Source organism: Cryptomeria japonica, chromosome 5 (genome assembly GCF_030272615.1).
Source record: "Cryptomeria japonica chromosome 5, Sugi_1.0, whole genome shotgun sequence".
In the NCBI taxonomy this organism is placed as follows: Eukaryota; Viridiplantae; Streptophyta; class Pinopsida; order Cupressales; family Cupressaceae; genus Cryptomeria; species Cryptomeria japonica.
In genome coordinates this window covers 21,872,641-21,896,905 of record NC_081409.1, presented here as the reverse complement: position 1 = coordinate 21,896,905, position 24,265 = coordinate 21,872,641, and the positions used below count along the sequence as shown (strand labels likewise).

At 36.7% G+C, this 24,265-nt stretch overlaps 1 protein-coding gene across 1 annotated transcript in view; it reads right to left on the bottom strand.

Annotated features, from left to right (window-relative positions):
* Positions 1-6,315: 6,315 nt before the first annotated feature.
* Positions 6,316-24,265, bottom strand: part of LOC131052899 (uncharacterized) — a 44,854-nt gene continuing 26,904 nt past the window's right edge. Inside the window, exons 6-9 of the mRNA XM_057987539.2 lie at positions 10,122-10,179; positions 6,935-7,170; positions 6,755-6,806; positions 6,316-6,667 (exon numbers count right to left, since the gene is read on the bottom strand). Of these exons, the coding sequence (XP_057843522.1) occupies positions 6,600-6,667; positions 6,755-6,806; positions 6,935-7,170; positions 10,122-10,179 (414 nt within the window). The 3' untranslated portion in view covers positions 6,316-6,599. The remainder of the gene's footprint in view (positions 6,668-6,754; positions 6,807-6,934; positions 7,171-10,121; positions 10,180-24,265) is intronic.

Here is a 24,265-nt window from a genome sequence, read left to right as displayed (position 1 = left end):
TTGTATTGGTTAATCCAGTTGATCATTTGTATATTGATGAGATTACAGTTTGTTCTTGTCATTCTATTGTCTCTCTTTATGCTTTTCATTGTGCCCTTGATCTTGGCAAAATCTCACACAAAGTATACATCTAATTTTCGTAAATGAATTTGATTTTGTGATGAAGAGTTGAAGGAGTAACTTGCATAACATGAATCCAAGGTCTTCCTAGAAGAAGGTTATAAGTAAGATTATCGGGCATGACTTGAATGGGCATAGGCAAGATAAAAGGACCCACCTTAATGGGCAAGGTTACAGTACCTAATAAAGCTCTAGCAACATTGTCTAAACCACGAATAGAAAGAGAATCAAATTGAATAAGAGAAGTATCCACTTTGATCGTGTGTAAGAATTCAATGCTACAAGCATTAAGCCCATATCCATTGTCCACCAATGTTTTTATAGCATTAGCATTAATAAGGACAACAATCATAAGAGGATCATATTGATTTTGAATCTCTATAGGAGGTAATTCATTTTGAGAAAACACAATGTCAACCTTGGTTGCATGCATGCAATCTATCAATGAAGTTGCATTGTTAGGTGTCATAGTATGTGGGACATCCATCTTCTTTAAATCATCTTGTAACATTCCATGATATGTGGAAGAAGTTTGAATCAAATCCCACAGGGATATCTTGGCAGGAGTTGCTCGAAGTTGTTCAATAAGATCATATTCATTTCCAAGATATTGAGAAAGATGAGGTGCTAGAGGAAGCAATGGTTGAAGAATAGGAAGAGAAAAAGGAATAATCAAAGGAAAATTAGATTGCCTATTATTTCTTGTGTTATATGTGTGGGCGACCGCATTATATCTGTTTTGAGTGATTTGCTTAGCATACTCATAAAGACACTTAGGAGTATTCCCTCCTTTAACCATAATCATTGGCTTATTAAGAGTTTGAGAAATTTGAGGATTACTACCAACCTTAACAACGATTACAGGTTTGTTAGGAGTTTGAAAGACATTAGGATTGTTACCACCCTTGACAGTAATCACAAGTTTGTTAGGAGTTTGAAATTCTTGTTTATAACCATTCACATGTATCAATTGATTAATATTTGACAAAAGGATGGTTTGGTAGCCTTTGGAGAGGGTTTAGTAGAGATGAAATCATCAAGAGCTTCAACTAACATGGCAAAGTCGTTACTACTAAACGGTTGATACTTAGAATCGATCACATATATCATGTTAATCAATCTTTGTAAAAGGATGGTTTACTAGTCACTAAGGATGGCTTGGTAGACATAAAATTATCAAGAGATTCATTCAACATATCAAGATCATCACTACTATATGACTCATAAAAGGTAATTTCATTATTATCAAATGGGTCATCAAAAGCATGAAAGTATTTTAAAAAGGAATCTGACATTGTTGAAAATAAATGCTAATTATTGCAATGAAATAACAAAACATGTAAATCATAATTTCATTAGTTTTGAGATATTGACAAATTGTTGTGATGACTATCCTGCCTATTCCTGGTTTAAATAGGGTTGTCGCAGGTTTGAATGGAGCAGCCACAGGGACTGCTGTTGTTGGGTTTGCCATGACAAGGCTTCCTCCAAAAGGGGCTGCCACTATTGGGATTGTCGTTGTTGGTCCAACGACACTTCTTTCTTTGAATAAGGATATGGACTTCTCTACGGACCTACCTTGCTCTATGGCAGATCCTCATTTGCCTTCCCCTCCACCTTCAAATGATGGTGGTCTGGGCAGGGCTTCTGCAAGTGTTGGGGTCCCTCCTCCTGTGGCTTTTTTCATTGTTGGTGGGCGAAGGTTTGTTCGTGTGGCCAAATCTGTTGTTGCTCACCCTCCCAAGGGGAAATCGCATCCTCTCCCTTGTGCCAAGACTTCCCCTGTGGTGGTTTGTGGCCAAGATGTGGTGGTTTGTGCCAAGACTTCCCCTGTGGTGGTTTGTGGCCAAGATGTTGTAGAAAATATTGATTTCTACCAACATTGTGGGTTGGTGTGCAAATTTGTTGGGTTTTGGGCTTTTCTCCCTAACTTCCATCATTAGGTGAGTGATTCTTGGAAGCCTTTGGTTGTTGGTAGTATTGAGCTTAACCCTTGTGCTAAAGGTTTTTTCATTGCTTCATTTGCTTCTTCTGATGATCGTGACTTGGTGTTGGGCAAGTTGTGGGCTTGGGGAATTAACTCTCTCTCGATCAAACACTGAACACCTTTTAACCCTCTTACCGAGTCACTCAATGTGCATCTTGTATGGGTTCGCCTTCCCAATCTTCTCCTTCATTTTTGGGAGCATTCTTATTACAAGGCCATTGGTAACTCTATCAGCCAATTCCACATCCTCCATGGGTCATTCTATCTTTGCTCGCATTTTAATCGACACTGACATCTCTATGTTTGTCTTTGGGGATGTGTTTCTTATGGTTGGGGATAAACCATAAACTCAATCGTTGGACTATGAGGGTCTCCCCTTTCACTATCGGAGATGCTTCTCAACAGGCCACTTATCTTTGGATTGTTTTCTCTCATGCCATAAAGGTGTTGCTACTTGGTAGAAAGACACTTCTATTGATCATTTGACTGTCAAGGGTTTTGATTATGATGATCCTGATGACTTCTCACATGCAGATGATGACCCCTCTCGAGATGAGGTTGTGCCTCTTACTATTATTGAGGCATTTGCTAGCCCCCCGGTTGCTACTGGTGTGGCCTCCTTTGGCCTTAAGGCTTCCGCTCTTGTTCTGCAACAATGCTCTGCTCTTGATGAGTCTGCTCTAGATGTTGTTTCACGACAATAGTCTGCTCCAATTGCAAATAAAAATATTGAGAGGATCTCCCTGCTTGATCCTTCTTATGATGTTCCTAATAATAATATTGTCTGGATTGTTGTTTGTCACAGGCGGAAAGGTAAGGCAACATGTAAAACTTTAAAAAACTACAATAAGATTTCATAATAATTAGATATTTTAACATTTGTTGTTTGACTCAAAAAAAAAGTAGCAATCTGTTTTCTAATTTCCCCTTTTCATCTTTTGATTGGGATTTCATTTTGTTAACTTCAATCAAGAATTTTAATTCTCTACAACTTAAACCAAATGAACTTCTTAGAATTGGTTGTAGATCCAATCTTTCGATGAGTTAGAATACAAAAGTATGTGATTAAAAAATGTCAAACAAAATATCTATTTGGAGCTTGAAATTGCAAATTCTACTTTATTGAAAAATTATGTTATTGTTTCCAAGGATTGCATAAAATGAGATCAATGTTTTTGTGGATCTTCCTTCAATTTAAGAAAAATCTCTTATAATTCTATGAGGGATACATTACAAATCACAAACTTATAATTTAAACATCTAGTTATAAGTTGGTAGATTGTAAGATGGATCATATTCACCTAATAACAATTGTTAGCCAAGTTATTGAGAATGATGTAACCAAGTAGATAATAGTTTGATGCCTTGTTATTCTTTATCTCATCAAACAAAACTAAAATGGTCAAGTTCAAAAACACATCGATACTAATTAACACACACTTCAAACAATCATTGAAACAATGAACTATATTGAGATACAAATATACAAATGCATCACATCTTTCTTCCAGCACAAATTCCTCCTCATTCTAACGTTCTTGATGGTGGTTCTACTATCAATTGTTAAAATTGAAGAGCTTAATAAGATTTAAATTATGGATCCAACTATCTTCAAATAGATAATATATGGATAAATATATCTCTTACATGATATGTGACTATACAACAAAATAGCCGTCTATTCTCCTCCATACAAAACAGCATTTGATCAAAAATAGAAAATCTTCAAATCACAACAGATTTTTACGTAATTTCTACTAATTCAATCCTCTTAATCTGTCTTTTCAATACTGTTTTATAGCAGAAAATATGTTGAAAAACAATTGCATTATGCAAATTTGTGTTTTTGATCGAAAGTTATCTTGTATGGAAAATAGTCATTGCCTATAACAAATGTATAGGAGTGTGATTATATACCAAATGTATAAAAACGTAATTAATTAGAATTTGAAACCTTTCCAAATGAATCTTTTCAAAACATCCAACACATTGGAAGCTTATTTTAGTACACTTTTGGAAGCTTATTTTAGTACACTTTCAACAACAAAATTAAGAAATTGTCCAAGCTTGGTCAAGCCAATAGAACTGACATGTTCAAGATTGGTCAAGCCAATTGATGTTTTGCTTCGTCCACATCTTAAAAAAAGAAAAAGAAAAGGAAAAGAAAAAGAAGAGTAAAGTGTACTACTTGGACGCAATAGAAATCTAATATTTTAACTATGTGCTGCTGAAATCAAAAGTAATCTCCACATTTATTCTTAAGCATCTTAATTTTTAAAATAAAGAAAACATAGTTCTAGAATAAAAGGATTCCACGAGTATACCAACTTTAATTATGAGATTATTATAAAGATAGTATTAAAACGAGTATATCCCGTTAATAGGTTAACCGTTTATAGACAATTAGTAGCGAAGTAGAGAGGATAAATGTTCTGCATGTCCTGATCAACAGGACTAATAATGTGGATAAGTGGAAGATAGTGATAACGTAATAGTCTCTGGTGCGAGTGAAAACATTTAAACATCTTCTTGTAGAAGAGCATTCACATATTGTTGTGAATGGTCTTATAAGGGGAAGTGCCCTAACTGAAAACTATGTAGCTTGTTTAAAACAGCTACCCTCATCCGCAAAAAATTTGAGCATGTTTCCTTCTCACTGTTTTCATGAACAAACCAAGGCAGTGGACCTGCTAGCTAACCATGGCATGAATGTTTTCCCTTTCTCGTCACGTATGAGTGGGAATATCGAGGTTTTAAGGGGTTAATGCCATTAAGATCAAGAAGCCTCCTTGATTCGATTTTTTTTAGCACCCTCGAATCATATTGAGAATATAAACAGGGTTTTGTCAAAGCTCTTTGAATAGTTGCATGTGCTCATGTCCGGACAGCAATGCAGTTATTGTCACAATGTTATTGGCTGCCACATGTGGAGTTACGAGTATAACGTGTAGCTGCTTCTTATACTATTGGAGTTTCTTGAGTTTTATGAGGTGGCCAGTCTGATGTGGAACCCTACTTGCTGTTGTGTGGCTTGTTTCGGCTTCACAGCCGCCAAGATTGGGGTTCTCAAAGTGGGATTTATGGTTCAAAGGAGTGTACGTGGCAGCCATGAGACTTTGTGACAAGGCCTATCTCAATGCATAGGCTATGTAAGATATTCCATGCCCAAATCCAATTTTGCTTAATCTGATCAAAAGCATCCTAGGAGAGGATGGCTTAGGAGATAATGGTACGCCAAGGTCTAATGGAATGATTCTAACAGATTTTAATAAAAATTTGGGTTCAAGTTATCCCATCAATAGATTTCTGGCTATAGGGAAATGCTTCTCCTTGCACCTGAGAACACCATGGAAAGGTTGGTGGGCATAAAGGAAGTCTTTCTGGTGCTACTTGTCAGGAGGTAGTAGATATCCAAGCGATGAAAGTTAAGATAGGGACTCTCACTCGGGATATGGAAACACTCACTGGATTCTATCTTGATTTGAGCACAGCTATGATGCATCTTCTGGTATCCCCAGTGCAAAGGTACATTGGAGGTCTCCAGTGCATATTTTATCCCATGTTTGTCTAAAGGAAAGTTAACCAGAGCAGGTAAATAGGCAGAATTGGTTCGCAGTGTACAGTTTGTTGGTATTGACGACCCTTCTATTTAGGGTGATGTAAAACTGATATCTGTTATACTTACAGCAGATGGGTCGAGTGCTAAATCTTTCCTCAGGTGACAAAAACGGTTGCAGCTCTGGGTGTTGGCCAATGGGCATTTCTTAACTTCCGAGGTCTGTTTTTAAGGATTGTGTAATTCATTATTTCTGGCTGGATGGTTGAATTTGTCTGTTTTGCTTTTAGTGCCCGTTATTGACCTGCTCTGCTCCTGCATGAGTAGTCCTCTCAAGCCACTTCCATATCTTGTTTGGTTCTCTATTGTTTTCTGGCTTGATGTGCTGGGGCCGCCCATAATAGACCTCCATAAACTAACCCAAAAAAAAGAACAAAAAAGGGTTGCAAGATAAGGAACCACAAGCAATAAAATGACTCGAAATTAAGCATGTAGTGCAAGAGCAAAGCATCAGTTACAGATTGATTAAAGGTGAACATGAGAGACTATAAGACGGATCCATTAAAGTGGCCGAGTACTCCAATTTGTGAAGTGCGTGACTAAGACCCAAAACACATAACAATGAGGTAACTGTCAATACAAAGATCCAGAGTGACATAAAGATTGACCATTTGCATTAGCACAACTTCAGATACAATGTTAAGACCAAGATTTCTTTAGCATTTTAGTAATTTTGTCATAGATTGTTAATACATGCATAAAATTTAACGGTCAAAATTATACAGGGAAAACTGGCCCCTTCTATTTAAGGGACTGCACCTCTGGACATCAATTTAGATCTCTACTGCCTACCCAAAAAATATAATCAGACCATTACAATTTAAAGGGTCCCCTTGGAAAAAGCCTCTATATTTTAAAAAAATGCGTTGATCAAAATTACACAAGCAGAACAGCATTGATACATCCGTCATTCTCTGGGTTATTTGTCACCTGCGCATATTTTCCTGCAAGCATGTGCAAATAAGAGTTTAGATGACAAAAATATACCTCAAACTCACATCAATGAGAAGAAGCATTTTACTTTCACTTACCCCATACAACTTTGCCTGCTGGAGTTACAAGACCAAGCTCACTAACGTTGACCTGTCAGTCATGTAATATTTTGTCACAAATGTGCCAGATTCAAATACCAGAAGAAAAGAAACAGAGGCACTAAAGCAAAGAACCAAAACTGCTCTTCAACATCAAACTGAAACTCCAGCTCATCTTACCTCAATTATGGATCCCTTTGTGATCACGCCAAGTGAAGTATACATAGGACCATTTGGGTTTTTCTTCACACCGATGATATCAAGGTTGAAAGTACATTTCAGTTCAGGATGAGTAACGTGTGCTTTGGTGAATCTTAAACCCATTGGACGAATAAATCGCTCATACTTGGGAGGTTTCCTTGTAAATCCAGGTCCCACAAATGTAACCTTTGTAACCATTCGTTTCCATTGCTTGGCTGCAAAGGAAATCCAAAAGTCACCATATAATTTTTTGATAGATGATTTAATTATAATAAGATTTAACATAGTGAAAATTTGTTTGAAAATTTTCAATATTGTTCAGCCAAAACTAATAAACTAAGAAACATTTATTGTTCCAAAACTAATGCAATTCTCTTATCATTAAATTATTTTTCAGTATTTATGTTCTGCTGGAACATTGTCATTGATGTCAAGATGATTTGATTATAGTTGAAAGAAAAGTTAGTGCAAGGTTGGAAGATATAGAGCTAGTTGAAGGCGTCATTATTGACAAAGATACAAGTCATCCACAAATGCCTCAAAGAGTTAGAGGATGCAAAGATAGCAAAGGAAAAGTTAAATTAATATTTTATGCAAATAGAAGCCGACCATATCATACTGGCCATATCATTCTGGCCAACTCTCTGCTTTATGAAGTATCAAATACAATATACATTCAAGTCCTATTTGGGCGACTTCACTTTGGAAAAGATATATAAATGCAGATTACATCACCAAAGATAAGTATAAGAAAATCATATTCAATACGCAATGATGAAAACAAGCAGCAGAAATCTATAATGTGAAGGCAGCACTTAAGAATTTGTGGAGTTATTTACAAAGGCAGCATTCATACTTAATATGCAGCAATTATGATCTTAAGAAGACAACGATTAATTGTAAGAAGGCAAGAGTGCTTGATTAAAAGCATAAGGTTAACAAGGCAGCAACCAAGATTAATGAAAGGTAGCAATCAGGATTAATGAAAGACAGGGTTTGTTAATAAAGGACATGTCCTTTTACAAGGCTGTCTCTATTTAAAGGGATGCCTCTCTTCATGGAGGCATGAGGATATAAGATGTGAGTGAGATTTGTGGAGATATATATATGCACACTTGAAAGAAAGAATGAAAGCAGACAGAGCAGAATTATTTTGAAGCGATGGTATAAAAAGGAATCCAATGATAATCCATTGAATACATGCATATAAGATCAAGATTCTTATAAAGAAGATTGAATTATCCATCATCCATTGTAGAAGCAACATTCAAGGTGGAACTTTGTTTTGAAAGTTGGTGCTTCCTAAAGGAGAGATTGGTACTTAGCAGTGGGGTTGGTGCCTACAAATTGTGGGGATTGGTGTCTCCAATAGGTTGGTGTCTACAAAGTTTGTAAAAGAGATTTATATAAGCAATATTTTGCTGTGGTTTTCTCCCATAAGGGTTTCCATGTAAATTGTGTGTTCTTGTTAATAATATTGTGCAACTGATGTTATTGTGATTAAGTTGAAAAAGTAAACGATTGTATTATATTGATTCACCCATGCTAACCAAATTGTGTAAGAATGTGATGCAGGAGCGTCCAGGTCCACAAGCGATCTTGCATCAACCAAAAACATTTCAGATTTACTTTTAGTTTCAATTCAATTTTGGGTTGGTTTTTGTTGGTGTTCAGTTGATTTTTGCTAGTCTGTTTGTGAAGAAATTTTCAGGATCAATTCAGCCAGGTGAGGAGTGCATCATGTAGAAAGCCCAAATGGGTATCCCTAGTTTTGATTTGGTTGAGAGTGGAGCAAAATTGGCTAAGTTATGGCCAATCAGAGGTTTGGCCTCTCTCAGAAACAAGTTGGAGGAAATGTTGGTCCCAGAACCCCCTAGAACGACCAAGTTTTGGTTCTTTCCTTGAGCCCCAATAGGTTTTGAGTTCTACTAAAATCACCAACAAAGAATACTTGGTTGTTTTTGTAAAAGTTATTGTTGCCCTAGGAACCTTTCTGTTGGAATATTGTCATTGATGTCAAAGGACAGCAAGGCAGAAATCAAAGGACAGATTTGGCCCCCACATTGAAAGGACTTTTTTGTATCAAATAAATATATAAAATATAAGACAACCCCCCTCATGGACCGACTCAGTTTTGGGAAATTAAAAATGTAATTAAACATTATTTAATATGGGACAACCTCCTTGAGACGTGCGCCCTAATTTAAGGGTTGCAATTAAATTAAAATAAGATCTTTGGTTGGGCTGACCTCATGGAGTTAGGCGCCCTTTTTTGGGAGGCAAAATTTAAATTAAATTAAATGTTTTCTGCCTGGGCAACCAGCTTGTAGTGTGGAAACTGTTGGGTGAAAAGGTGCATATTGCAAGATATAAATAAAGGTTTGTTTGAGGGTTGGAAAGTAAGAATTAATTGAAGATCTTTCCAAATAGTGATGATGATAGGAAGATGATAAATAAAAGAGAAATCTAGGTGACAACATCTAATATGAGTATACCATTATACAAAAGACTCAAAAAAATATTGAATACTTTATTAGCTATGTAGGGCCAATAAATAAGATAATGCCCAATGCATGTGGAGTTTCTTTGATGCTAGCAATGGTAAAGGAGAGCATAATGGATTTGGTATCATCAATAATATTATCACAAGAAGTGTGTCCAAGGATCACCTTAGGCGAATAACCTATGAGACTAATGGAATTGCATATTCAATTGCTATTTTTACAAGCAGCTTTAAAACATGCTAGCTTATGATGATAAGCTATGAAGTGCTTCTCCAAGTTTCAGGGATGGAGTTTTAAGGTTGACCAAAATTTTCCAACAGCTATTAAAATAAAATAAAAATAATATCTGCAATTTTTAAATACAATTTTATTGAAAAATACTTACGTTTCATACAACTGTATGACCAAGAATACTCATGTCTTTCATTGCATCCTTACGACTACATAAAATGAATTATCTATAAAAATAAGTAATATTCTAAATAATTAATTGGCTAGATAAAAATATTAGATATTATTTTGAATTTAAATACTTATCAACTTAATTATCTATTTAAGTAAATAGAATTTTAACATTCCAATTTTGTTTCCTAACAAAATTTTGTTGTACTTTACATAAAAGGATCAAGCGAAATCATAAATGAGCACAAAAAAAATATTACTTTTTCTTTTTCCAGACCGGACAACACGGAACATTTCATCCTCTGCAATTGGCCTCACCTGTAACAAAAAACAACCCATACAGGCTATCAATCCATTATCTTGGACCCATGCAACTCCTTTAGAAGTTCTTATGAAAAAAATTCAAAAAACTCAATGTATATTGATAATTCATTTAAAAGAATTAGAAAACCAAATACGAAACGGAAGGCTTTTCTTCTAATAAGCAGATTTTCCTCGTGTTCAAATGTAACTCAAACATTTTGCACCAAACCTAACTGTAACATTAATTCCATCCCTTAAATACAAAGATATCATTCATCTCATTTTCTACAAAATTCTGCTTTTTGTGATAAAAAGAAATATAATAGACTAAATAATATTTGCATTCACCCATTAACAGTCCTGGGCAGACTAAGAGCTGGGAATCAGGAAAATTTTGATTATTTTTTACAAAGCATTTGCCTGATAATGAAAAGCTGAACCTGAAAATATAAAAAATCATAATACAAAAAACAATTACAAAAAACTCAGTCCAATATTTATATGTAATTTTAGTATGGTCCCTTCCCATTAGCATTTGTGCTCCTTGTGATCCAAAAGTGTTTTTATGTTTGTAATGTAATGTGATGGACAGTGATTAGTTTTCAAGGTGATTATCAGAAGGTAGAGTGATTTATGTGTATGGTTGAAAGGATGGCCTATCTAAACCAAATGTAAAAGCATGTAAATCGCCCCATGCTTATTACATTTGTTGTTATTCAAAATTGTTGCATTATTGCATAGTTTTGTGTGCTTTCAAGTGGTATCAAAGTCATGGTTACAAATAATAGGAGTTTGAAAGCCTGGCATGTTTTGTTGGTTCCGTATGATCGCTTCAAATAATCAATGTATGCTGCTGCTCCATTTTATATGGCCTTTGCAATTGCTGGCATTTACTTGAGGAAGAGCAATCGTGGTTCTAATTTCCAGCCACAAGTACTCCCTACCGGTGCCATATCAGTAGTAGTAGTGGTCAGGCATGCACAGTCCATTCCTTGTAAACTTCCAGAACGTCAAAACATATACGAGACAAGTGGAGCCCAATTTGGCAAGGGTTCTTGCAGCTTTCAGTGATATGCAGCAATTTCATATGTTTTAAAACTAAGTTACCAGGTTTTTCCTTAGGAACCCCTGGGTCCCGGTCCGGTTCCACCCGGGTCCAGGTCCGGGTCCGGATCTGGTTTTCCCTGGGTTTGGACAGGGTCCAGCCCAAACATTGTGATTTCATCCCTGCCGAACCCAGAAGAACCCAGGAGGAATTTCGGAGAAATTTTGGAGTAATTCTGTAATGTCCCGTTTTAAGATATCTTGGAATATTGGAACAATTACCTTGAACTCTCTGTTCTTGCTATGAATTGCAATGTATGATACCACCTAAACTTATATAATGGAAAGAATATAAACAATGATAACGTTATTACACGAATAATGACTAATATCAATACCACTGCTATCTCTGATTATATAATTAGATGTATGCTAAGTGATTTGACCTTATAGATGTATATGTTGCACTTGGTGCAACAATATGCTGATAAACTTTCCCTTTCACCTATATTGATGAAGGATAAAGATTGGATAACAAAAATAAAGCTATATCTGATACGATCTTAGGGGGAATCATGCAAAGTTAGGATATTCCAATCTGCAATGATATAGAGATAGGTGCTCTTCATGATATAGCACTGTGAATTATGCAATGAACTTCTTCCACTGATAATGTGGATATCAAATGCTATGTCTGCTTCTAATCCTTCAAATCATGCAATTGATAATACTTGCCATGTCTGATATGTCGATACACTTATGCAATTCTGAAAATACTAATATCACTTATAGTGATATGTTGCTGTTTCTGATTGGGAGATGTGTTCTTGCAACTTAAGGCGGTGATGTCTCTGATTTGTGACTGTGTTCCTTATGCAACCAAAAATGCCAAAGGCAACTGCTCGATAGAGCCTATCCAATCTGGATACAAAGAAGAAATAAATACAAATCCGATGATGATCAATGGACTGGGAAAGATCTTGCTTATATATCTCCAAAACTGAAAGGATAGCACCCTTTCATAACGATGAGACACCTCCCTTCATTATCACACTTCTTCAGGATGATTACAAATGCTAACTGCTGTATACCAATCGCACTGTTTCATTAGTATTCTAATCACTAAGTCTTCTTACTAAATCGATATCCTAAATCGATGTTAGTAATGCTCTTCTTATCATATTATCATCGACTTAGATTATCAATTACTTGGGTAATATCGATGTCAGCCTCCTCCATTAATGTGGTCGGTCAGCCTTAATCATCAATATTCTCTGTAACATCTCTGCATCATAAATATGACTATCTATGCTTGATATCCTCAGTGATATCTTTTTTGGCAAGGAAGTTCGACCTTTGTATTTACTTTCTATCGATTTTCAATACCCGATTATCAATTCTTTAGCTTCTAAACAATATGAATCACTGACCCTTAATGGATTGTATGATGGTGGATGTCCAAGCTGATCATCCACATAGATATTTCCTGATGTATATAATTGTCTCTGCACAAATTGCCTGCCTGATTCATACAATGCCTCGTAGGTAATCATCATTCATCCATGGTCTTGACTCTTGAGTGTGATTGTCTTATTGATGGAGATACTCTCCATACTTAGTATGATGATCTTTATTTTGGATACTATCTTAGGAAACCCTCTTATTTATAAGACTTCGCGGTTTCCTCATCTTTTATTCTTTAAGTATAATAACTTCTACTAATTCCACTAACTACTACTGATACTGGTGTCCAAGGACTGCCACTCCTTGTCCACAATTGCATTTGTACTATTCTAAGTTAAAGATGGGGATATTACAATTTCACAAAAAACGTCAAGAATTTGGTGGCAAAGTGGATTTTGTTGACTTCTTTTAATTGTTTTTTAATGCCAAAAAGGCAAATCCTGTTGATTTTAAGTAATCAGATTAGCAATATAGAATGGAAAATCAGAATGCAAAGTGAATCGTACACATAACACACGTGTACCCTAGGAAAACCTCCCTCTTGGAGGAAAAACCCAGCAACCAAAGATCTAGATTAAGCAATAACCAATTGAGTTTACAATGAGCTTCAACACATGAAGCTGTCAGCAAATATGCACAGAACCCTAGGGCAGATAGCAATCATAAACTTATCTGCAATACAACTGTTGCTGTGACAAGGAGGATGGCAGATTGAGGTTGCTGTCTACAAGATTGATCTGCTGTCACAAGGATGATGTTTCGCTGACCCTCAGATGATATTCGCTGCCCCCTTTAGACCAGTTCGCAGTCCTTCAAGGGAGTTCGCTGTGCCTTGATAAGGTCCACTGTTCTCTAAATGTAATTCGCTAACCTCTGAGTATAATTCGCTAATCACAGAGAAGATAGGGATTGTATTTCCTGAATGTGTGTATCAATATATATATATATGAGACTCTAGCCATCAATTTGCTTTAGGTCGGCTAGGAGTCTAATTACAATGCAAGACATAAAGTGGTGCCAAAATCATTTGACCCCACACGTTAGGATAGGGCAGAGTTAATCCACACGTTACATGAACGGCCTCACTTAGGGCACGTTAAACACAAGATGTTTAAGCCTTCTAAAGGCCGGCAAGGCTATACACACACCAGGTGTGCTAGGTCGGCCCTAGAAAGGGCTCCGACCTAGCTACTTATAACAACACTCCCTCTTAGCTAGGGAGGAGACCTTCACAAGATCTGAGATTCATGGCTGCTCCTATGAACAATGCAAATGAATACAATCATCATGACTACTCCCATGGATGAGGTTCACCATAGCTACTCCCAAAGGGTGAACAAACACATGTGCATCATGGAATTTCTTCCATGACATCCATCATGCCTACTCACAGAGGATGGAGGAAGGCTTTCACCTCAAACTTCTCCCAAAGAAGAGTGCATCACCACCATGCCTACTTGCAGAGGGTGGATCCACCATACCAACTTGCAGAGGGTGGAATGAGGGATCTAACCTCAAACTTCTCCCAGAGAAGAATGCACCACCACCATGCCTACTCGCAGAGGGTGGAACGAGGGCTTTCACCTCGAACTTCTCCCAGAGAAGAATGCATTACCCAAAAGATGTAGCTTCCTCTGAAGCTGAAAGAAACTGGCTCCCTTTGAGCTTGACAAGCTCCCTCTAAAGCTAAAGATGTCAAGCTCCCTCTAGCATTTCCTCCTTTTAGAAAAGGAAGTCTTCATTTGACCTTTGCTATTCCTAAGATGTCCCTATACCAACTTCAGCAGAAGAAGCAAGAGTAGACCTGAATTTGCTCCTGAGCAAAATGACCATATTTGTCACACTTAAAGCACTGGATGTGAGATAAGTCCTTCCTTTTGATTTAGGGGCAGGATCTAAGTCTTTGTCTCTATCCCACTTCCTTCCTTTGCCTTTAACCATATGCGAAGCAAGGACTTGATTTTCTACATCATAATGATCATGCTCAATTCCTCTTGCTATCAACCGTGACTCTTCTTGTATGCAATCTGCTCTCAAACGATCGAACTTTGGAAGTTCTGATCTTGCACTAATTCCTTGAATGGAAGACTCCCAAGATGTCGGAAGACCTTCCCAATGGATGAGAGTTGATCTATCAAATCAGAAATCCTCATGAAGTATGCTATGACGGATTCACCTTTCATCATCTTGATGTGATGAAGTTGCTGCTTCAAGGCAAGGGCACGGCTGGTGTTGTTGATTTCATACATCTCTTCCAATGTCTTGAACATTTCGCTGGCAGTCTTCAGCTTGGAGATGATAGGTACAATATGATCCTTCACGGAGTCAACCAGCATTCTCTGAGCTTGAAAATCTTTCTTCCTCCATGAAGTCTTTTCATCTTCTGCCTCAGGTTCAATGGATGATCTCTCCACAAAGTCTGCAAGATCACTTCCATTCAATGCATGATTCGGAATCTCCATGACGTGAAGTTGGATGCACCATCCAGTCTATCTTCAACCCTGAGACAATTAAACATTTCTAGTGGAGTGATGAGAGCAAATAGGAAGAGGAGGAAGAGGAGGAACAACTACAATTAATCTGATTAATCCTAATTCGAACCAAGCTCTGATACCATGTTGATTTTAAGTAATCAAATTAGCAATATAGAATGGAAAATCAGAATGCAAAGTAAATCATACACATAACACACATGTATCCTGGGAAAACCTCCCTCTTGGAGGAAAAACCCAGCAACCAAAGATCTAGATTAGGCAATAACCAATTGAGTTTACAATGAGCTTCAACACATGAAGTTGTCAGCAAATATGCACAGAACCCTAGGGCAGATAGCAATCATAAACTTATCTGCAATACAACTGTTGCTGTGACAAGGAGGGTAGCAGATTGAGGTTGCTGTCTACAAGAATGATCTGCTGTCACAAGGATGATGTTTCGCTGACCCTCAGATGATGTTCGCTGCCCCCTTTAGACCAGTTCGCAGTCCTTCAAGGGAGTTCGTTGTGCCTTGATAAGGTTTGCTGTCCTGTAAATGTAATTCGCTAACCTCTAAGTATAATTTGCTGATCACAGAGAAGATAGGGATTGTATTTCCCGAATGTGTGTATCAATATATATATGAGACTCTAGCCATCAATTTGCTTTAGGTCGGCTAGGAGTCTAATGACAATGCAAGACATAAAGTGGTGCCAAAATCAAATAACCCCACACGTTAGGATAGGGCAAGGTTAATCCACACGTTACATGAACCGCCTCACTTAGGGCACGTTAACCACAAGATGTTTAAGCCTTCTAAAGGCCAGCAGGGCTATACACACACCAAGTGTGCTAGGTCGGCCCTAGAAAGGGCTCTGACCTAGCTACTTATAACAACAAATCCGACCCCCCCAACCCTAATTTGACCTCTTAAACCACTAAAAAAGTAAAACCTACTTCATTTTTGCACAATAGAATACAAAACATAACTTCTTTGCTCCATTGCTGAACTTAGTTTTCTGTTTGCCATCGCTCATGGAGATTTGAAAATTGATTGTTGCTTGTTCGTAGCTGGTTCTTGTGCTACTCCTACATAGTTGCAAGTGTAGATCCGTTCTCGAAGACATTGAAGAGTTAGATTTCAACAAAAGATGTAGGTTTTTGTTCTTTTTTTTTCCTTGCATTTTTCTTAAATTGAAATGAACTCTCTAGTTTTGTTTTATTTTTTCATTTTGGTTTATAGAATGGCAAGTGCTTCTAGTGCTGGGAATGAACCCCGTTTTAAAACAGACCCAAACTCTCCCCTTTGGAAATACGTGAAAATGGTAGAACAACTTCCAGGTGGAGGAGGTTATCTTTGGATTTGTTCTCATTGCAAAGAACCATATAAGAGCTCATACAATCAAGTGAAAGCACATTTGTTCTTTGTCACTGTTGGTGAACAAATTTGTCACTGCGGTCGTTTATCTCAAACTGACCCTATTTGCCCGATGAGCAATGACAAACGTTCCAACAGTTGGAGAGATTGGAGTAAACCCACAATCTTCCTCTGCGTTTGAGAGGGGCAGCTCCCTCGTATGATAGGGATATTTAGGATTTTTGTGTACTTTTAACCTGCAAGTACATAAAGGAGAAAAAATATAACTTAAACAAGATTAATAACATAAACCCTACTAGAAGACATACGAGTACCAAGTAGGATTCCATAAATGATAACAATTACAAACGGGGTTATCACCAAATAGGTTATTCATGCAACAATGATGAAAGAAGTACAATAAACCTCGACACACAAAGAGATAGGTAATACTAGCACATGCAAATCAAGATACCATGAAATAATGTGTTCCATCAACAGATTTCACCAATGCATAAGGGGATTACTAATTCAGCATACGATAAATTAGTAACGATAACTCATGAATACATTCAAGACACATGAACTCAATGCATTCTTCATTATTCTTTTTGAAAATATACAAGTTCCAAAACCCCCCTAGGACAAAGGTACGATCATCAAAGTTCGCACTTAGTTCCTCTACAAAATTCTGCAGAGTTTTCCCCTTGTCGTAAAAGTCTCCCCTTTACAAATGCAAAAGCCTTGTATTTATAGGCTTTTCTTAGAAAACTAATTTGTAACTACTTTTTAACCACCTAGCAACTATCTTTGCAAGATTGAGAAAATAAAAATAAGTTACATTTTACTTTGACTTTCTCAACTTTTATGCAAAAAGATCCTAGTTAATAGTCGTTTCACTTTTGCGTGAATAAGATCAACTTTCGAACCTTTAGTTACAATAAGTAACATAAGTTACTTTTATAAAAAGACAACTGAAAACACTCGATGAAAGAATGAGCAGGTCGTCAATTTAGTCAAAGTGAGCATTGTGTCATCCTGCAATCTCAGATAACTTGATCTTCAAGGAAAATCACTCCAACTCCAAGTTGGAAAGTTGCTCCTTTGCATGCAATTAAGTATCCATCTTTTGTAATTAAATGCATATCAGCACTATGGAAACTGAAACATGTACAGAAATCCATTCAAATTCTTATCGGAATTCTTAAAGCCATTATCCCAAAAGGATTTACAACAAACAAATCTTTAATAGAGGCTATTTTAAATTACTCCTCAAATTGAGATTTTAAATATCATCTCCCAAACACTTAGTGGATGTCACATTTTCAATGTTTTAACCCGAGCACATGCATTGTCGATTTGTTTCAATATTTTAACTTTAGAAACAATTGCATAAAGGCCGATATCAAACCACTTGATGCAAAGCCTCTTGACACATCAAAATACGATTGAACATCCCTCCATGCATTGCAATCATCAGCAATAATATCCAAGAGAACTTTCTACGTGAATAAAACCACCCTACTGCCTTATTTTGCCAAGTCGATTCCTCTATCTTTTATGCTTTGATGAATGTCGCCACCTTGATCTGAAGCTCCCATTCTAACACGATCTGGATTACTTGCCTTGGGAACTCACTATATAGATCTTGGGGGCAAGCTGGCCCACGGTCCGAGTAACCAACCGGGTCTACTCCTTCCACCGAGGGGGGCTATAGCACTACCTTTATCTTCCTAGGCCACCGGGGCGCATTTGTTTAGCTTCCTTCCAGTTTCGGAACTAAGAAACTTCCAACCAGGTGAGATGAATCAATTACTGTAACCATCCTTTGTATGAAGGATGCTTGTAAAGGTGGTGAAATTTGGCCGTACACCTGTGAATTGCATTCCATAAGCCTACGTTTATTTGAAGCATTCTGTCAGGCAGATTACATGCATCATCTATGCTTCCATAATTTGCATTCTACAACCTTCTGTCAAACACTTCACAAGCTTTGATTATGCTCCACGTTCTGCATGCATTCCATTGTTCCCTATGCTCCTACCTTTCCTGTTGCTCCTGTCCTTGGGTATGTAACGTGAGAAACTCTTGGCGGTACATAAACTAGATCAACTTATGGTATTGGATCTGCTTCAACGTCTACTAAAAACGGTACTGCCTCTCTTGCCGTGAGTATGCTCCATGATGCATATAAGTCTACCAAAGCGGCTGCAACACCATGGTTAACAAAATTCCTCTATCCTCTACGCTTTGTTGAATACCGTGACTAGTTTTGTGCATATCTTGTGATCATTGCATTAAATGAGACCACATTTCTTTAAGGCATTCAGTCAAGCAATTCACTACATTCCTCGTTCTCTTGCTACGAATGGAGTCATGTTTAACATGATGTACATATTGCAGTCATATACATATATCATTCTCTGGGAAGATAGTTTGTTAAGGCATTTTGTCGAATGGCTTGCACCTTATCCACGCCTTCTACATTTTACACACATATCTGCATTTTACGGCATGTCTATGCTTCTATTATTAGCAGCATACGACTTTCTGTCAAACATTTATCATGTATTGTCTTTGCTTCCATATCTTTGCAAACATGTCAGCCGGGGCATAAAACATATTCATTATACTTTGGTGGATGTTGATACTCTTTTCAGAGCTTCCATTTCAGCACAGGTAGGGAGGATGTTGGCGTAGGTTGCAAAGGAGTTCATTACCCTTGCCAACTGCAATCATTTGAAAGTTTCAAAAGTCTATTCAACAAATACATTTTGTGTGTTCTACCATTATTGCAACCGTGAGATGAAATCTCTTTCAGAGGCTCCTGTAATTCGCTTTCATGTCTCCAGAGCAGCTGCAACTTCAACATCTAGCAAACTCCCTTTCTTCTTCAATGCATTGATGAATGTTCATAACCTGTCATTTAAAGTTTCTTTTTAAAACTCTTATGGAGGAGGTTAAGAATGCTCCAGAACAGAGCATTTCTAACCTTCTTGACAAAGCGGGCCCACAAGGTTAGGAAATAAGGTTAGAGATGCTCCATTTTGGAGCATTCCTAACCTTTTTGTTCGAGGTTATGAATATGGGTTAAGAATGCTCGAAAACGGAGCATTCCTAACCATTTTTTTCTCAAAGGTTATGATTATGGGTTAAAAATGTTCGAAAATGGAGCATCTTTAACCATTTCTTTCAAAGACTATGACCTTGACCTCCAAAAACCATCGACCACAGAGGAGAATAAAGGAGAAATGTAAATGACATTTTTAGACAACTTTTTCCCTCAAATGACCAAAATATTAAAATAATCTAAAATATTAAATTATTTATTTGAAAAATAATTTAAATATTTTAAATTTAATGCTCAGGCTTGAGAAAATGACCATATCTTCCAAATGGTAGGGAGTTAGATCCTGAAATTTGAAACACGCGTCGATGGTAGGGAAACGAGCCAACAACATTATTTACTCCTCATGACGAATCCTAAAATGAGAGATTTTAATCATTTCTAGGCGACAGACACCAAAATTTGAAAGCTTAAAATATGACAAACTATGAACTGGGTTCATGCGAAAATTGGCCACATGACACAGAATGATGCTAAGGGCATGTCTATCAAATGATTTCCCTCAATTCTTGGTAATTTCCAAAATTCATCCATTTTTCATATTTTGACTGGCAACGACATTGGACCACGTGTTCACTGCTTACGCATAAACACCTATTGGATCTTTACTCGACACTGAGACCGATTTGAAGTTCTAATTTTAGGTATGCCAAATATGGGGGCAACAGTTCCTCAAAAAGGCATCAAATTTTGTGCAGGAAAGCCAAAAGTTAAAGGACTTCTTGCAGAGGCACAAGTATAGGCATATATAGAAGAGTAAAGAAAAGCAGACGAAGCAATTGGGAAAAACAAATTCTCATCCTTTGGTAAAGAATAAGAGTTAAAGTAAGAAAGGATTGATGGCCTCTCCATCACATCTCAATGTTGCCCATACAGAGGGCCATCCATTCTTGTCTATACCTCAAGAACAACCTATTCTGTCACATAAGAGAGCAAAGGGTCTATTGGAAACATCATTTCACAATGGGGATAGACAGACTGAGCAAGACAACAACCTCATCCAGCCTTCCTGCCACATTGACAGCTGCTATTCTACTTCTTTCAACTCTAGGAGGCATCTTGATACTTTTATCAGACAGTCCTGTATCGGTTGGGTATACATTCACAAACTGGATTCAAACCAGGCTTTGATACCAAGTGATGCAATCGAAGAAAGGGAGTCAAATAAATAACAGCTTTGCCCTTGCAGCTGTGCACACAATACACTCGACGGTCACCCACCATCCAATTATGAAGACATTCGAGGTTCCCAAATTATCCAGATTAATACAGAATAGATTCATAAAACATACAGCATCATTCAAGATATTGTCTGAACATTAAAGATTCAAACAGATCTGCCAATCAAAACATGTGACAGGCAGTTTTCTATTACAACAGTCACTTCTTGTCTTACTGTCTCACTCCCTCTTCTAAGTTTTCTTTTACCCCCTTTAAAAAGAGTCCCCCATCCTTATTGAAAAACAATTTAAAAAATGATTTAGCTGGTGTATTTGTCAATGCACTGGAGCTAATGATGATGTAGAGGTTCTCCAAAGCCAATGGAAGAAACTTTTGTCATCTTTTTGTGCCCCACTATATATGAAGAGAATGTCCTCTGTATCTATCTGAATCTGATCAGCACAAGGACTCCTGAGACCCCTTCTCTAAGACATATTAAACCATTCCTTCTAGCATTTTTAACAAAGCGACCCTCTCCAAACAGATTCCTACTAATCTAAGTCACAAGGTTTGAATTCGAGTTCGAATTTGGCAACAATAAAATTTGGATGAAGTTCGACAAGGGTAAAAAATTCAACATTAAATTTGCCTTATATAAATTTAAGTTTTTAAAAAATATAAGTAAAATCATTATATATCCACAAAAATATCAAAACAGTTTAACATGACTAAATAAAAAATACTAACTTTTATTTCAAAAATAAAAATTAATATTTAATACTAGATTTTATTTAAATAGTAAATTTGTATACTTACCATTAAAAAAATTACATTTAAACAAAATTATATTTTTTTATTTTTAACTATTAAAAAAACAAAATAAAAATGCTAAATTCTTTTATAAAAACATAAAAATAGAAACAATAAACTTTATTTTTAAAAATGTAAAATTAAAATATGCTATTTTTATTAAAATAAAATATAAAACTAATTTTCATTCTACTTAAAAAACATATGTTTATATAAATAAAATAATAAAATATTAAATCATTGTTCGAAATTTCATTAAATATAAAAAACTAAATGGAAAACCTAAACATAATACTAAAGTTCAACTACAAATGTGGCAGCGGCCTCTCTCCGTAACTCCCAGTGAGCATTGATGCAAGTTCAGCTTTATCCAGTCATGATGAAAATTTGCTGATGCAGTTTCGTGTAGAGTTCACGACATATGATGTAGGTTCGTTTCATCCCGTGGCGGAAAAAGAACGCTGAATAAAATTTGCTTGCCCTCTTCCCGTCACGAAATACAAACTTGTGCCTTCAAACCTTAGTCTTTATCTCACACGAGAAATTCATTGTGCCCTTACCACGAAAGCTTAAAAATCCTTTTTTAACAAACACGCTACATTTCATGAGGCCGCAATGCTATTTATATCAAAAAACTGGAAATAAAAAATCCTAAAAAAATGCTCTATTAAAGTTTTTTTAATAATACTAAAGATGCCCCTTTCTGTACAAATTTTGAACCGAATTTTAACAAATTTCATGCATTTTTTTATAAGTTCGGCGAACCCTGTGACAAAGCTACTAATTCACACTTCCCGCCTTCTTTATGAACTATGATCTTATCAATTTCATCAATATACATATTGCCCTCTGGAGCCACCATAACATTAAACTCAACAGCCATGAGAAGCTCATACAAAATAGACCCCATATATTCTCCTACATACCCTGCCATAGTTAATAGGGTGATGATAAAAAAGACTGCTTTTCTCCATTAGGATTTGCAACTGCAAGATTGTTAAGGAATGTAGGCTACTACAGAACGTCTTCTATAACAATTGCAAGACCACTGCAGAACATCTTCATGCTTAGCCATTTATACACATTCTGCATTGCCTGAACCCACTTGCAAACATGTTTAAACACTGCCTGCCTCATTATGGTGACTTCAATAGCATTCATTCAAGCTCCAACACAATCAAATGGTCAAAGAAAATTTTTGTTTCCACCTACCTGCACCTGAAAATAAAATTATGCCTATATGACAAAGAATATCCGAATAACAGATTCCATTCCCTAATGCTTTCACTCAGATAATAGACTCCATAGCCTGGATTACAGTTTAAAGCAACGTTACAAGACTCACTAGGACTTGCCCAAACTTGGCAATTCCCATGCTGCGAAGACCAAAACTGAGGCCCACGGACTTGTAACCCAGGTACTCAGCGAGTCTGGTCAAACTTGCTGAACTCGGTGAGTCCCGATGAGTAGACTTGGCCAACTCTAAGAGGAAGTCAAGCATTTTCTAAGTATTTGGAGGACTTTTGGAGGATTGTAGAAAGTGATAAAATTATGAAAAATAGCACATGCTGCCCCTCAACCCACTCTATGCATTCCCCCAGACCCCTAGAAGAGGTGCTGCCCCTTGAACCTACTAAGGGTGCTGACCCCAGATAATAATAAAAAATGAAAATCTTTTTGGGCCATGGTGGATGGAAGAGCAACATTTCTTTATTCTTTCAACTTTTTCCCAAGTTTTCTAGTAATTAAATTGCATGTTTAATTATATTGGCTGTGTCAAATCCTATGCTAAGTAATGTTCCTAAGGCTATGGCAGCATTTGCAGACTTGTCTGAAATACAAGTGCATTACTCCACATAGAGCTAGTAATGCCTGTATGAGATATACACATTACAATCTCCTTTGTACCATAGTTCATGACTCCATATTGTGGTTTTGGTTTTTGATGCCATACATATCATAATCTACGAATTTTGTACACCTAAAACACTTGACAACTTTTATATGCTTAAAAATGCTGTTTTCTTTAGTTAAAATCTACTTTTTAAACATCTAATCGATGTGTACATGCATATGTGATCAAAGCAGCTTAAATTTGATTGAAAGCAACTATATCATGAAAAATTGCATGTGCTGCCCCTCAAACCCTATACAGGCATTGCCCCCAGACCTCCACAAGAGGTGCTGCTCCTAGAACCTACAAGGGGTGCTAACCCCAAATTAGAAAAAATGAAAATCTTTTTGGGCCATGTTGGATGGAATAGCAACATTTCTTTATTCTTTCAACCTTTTGCCAAGTAAATCGCGAGTAATTAAATCACATGTGTCCTTCTATTGGCTAATTCAAACCCTATCCCAAATAATGCTCATAAGGCTGTGGCAGCATTTGCAGACTTGTCTGAGATATAAGTGCATGACTCCACATAGAGCTAGCAATGCTGGGTTGAGGATACATATTACACGCTCCTTTCTACCACAGTTCACAACTCCATATTGTGATATTAGTTTTTGATGTCACAGATATCATAATCCACAAGTTTTGTATACCTTAAATGTTGAAATTATAGCTAAGTTCGGATTACATGTAATTATAGCTTTCTATGAATATTGGGCAAGACCTATATAATGTAACTTGAGGATAAGATGTAATTATAGCTTTCTAT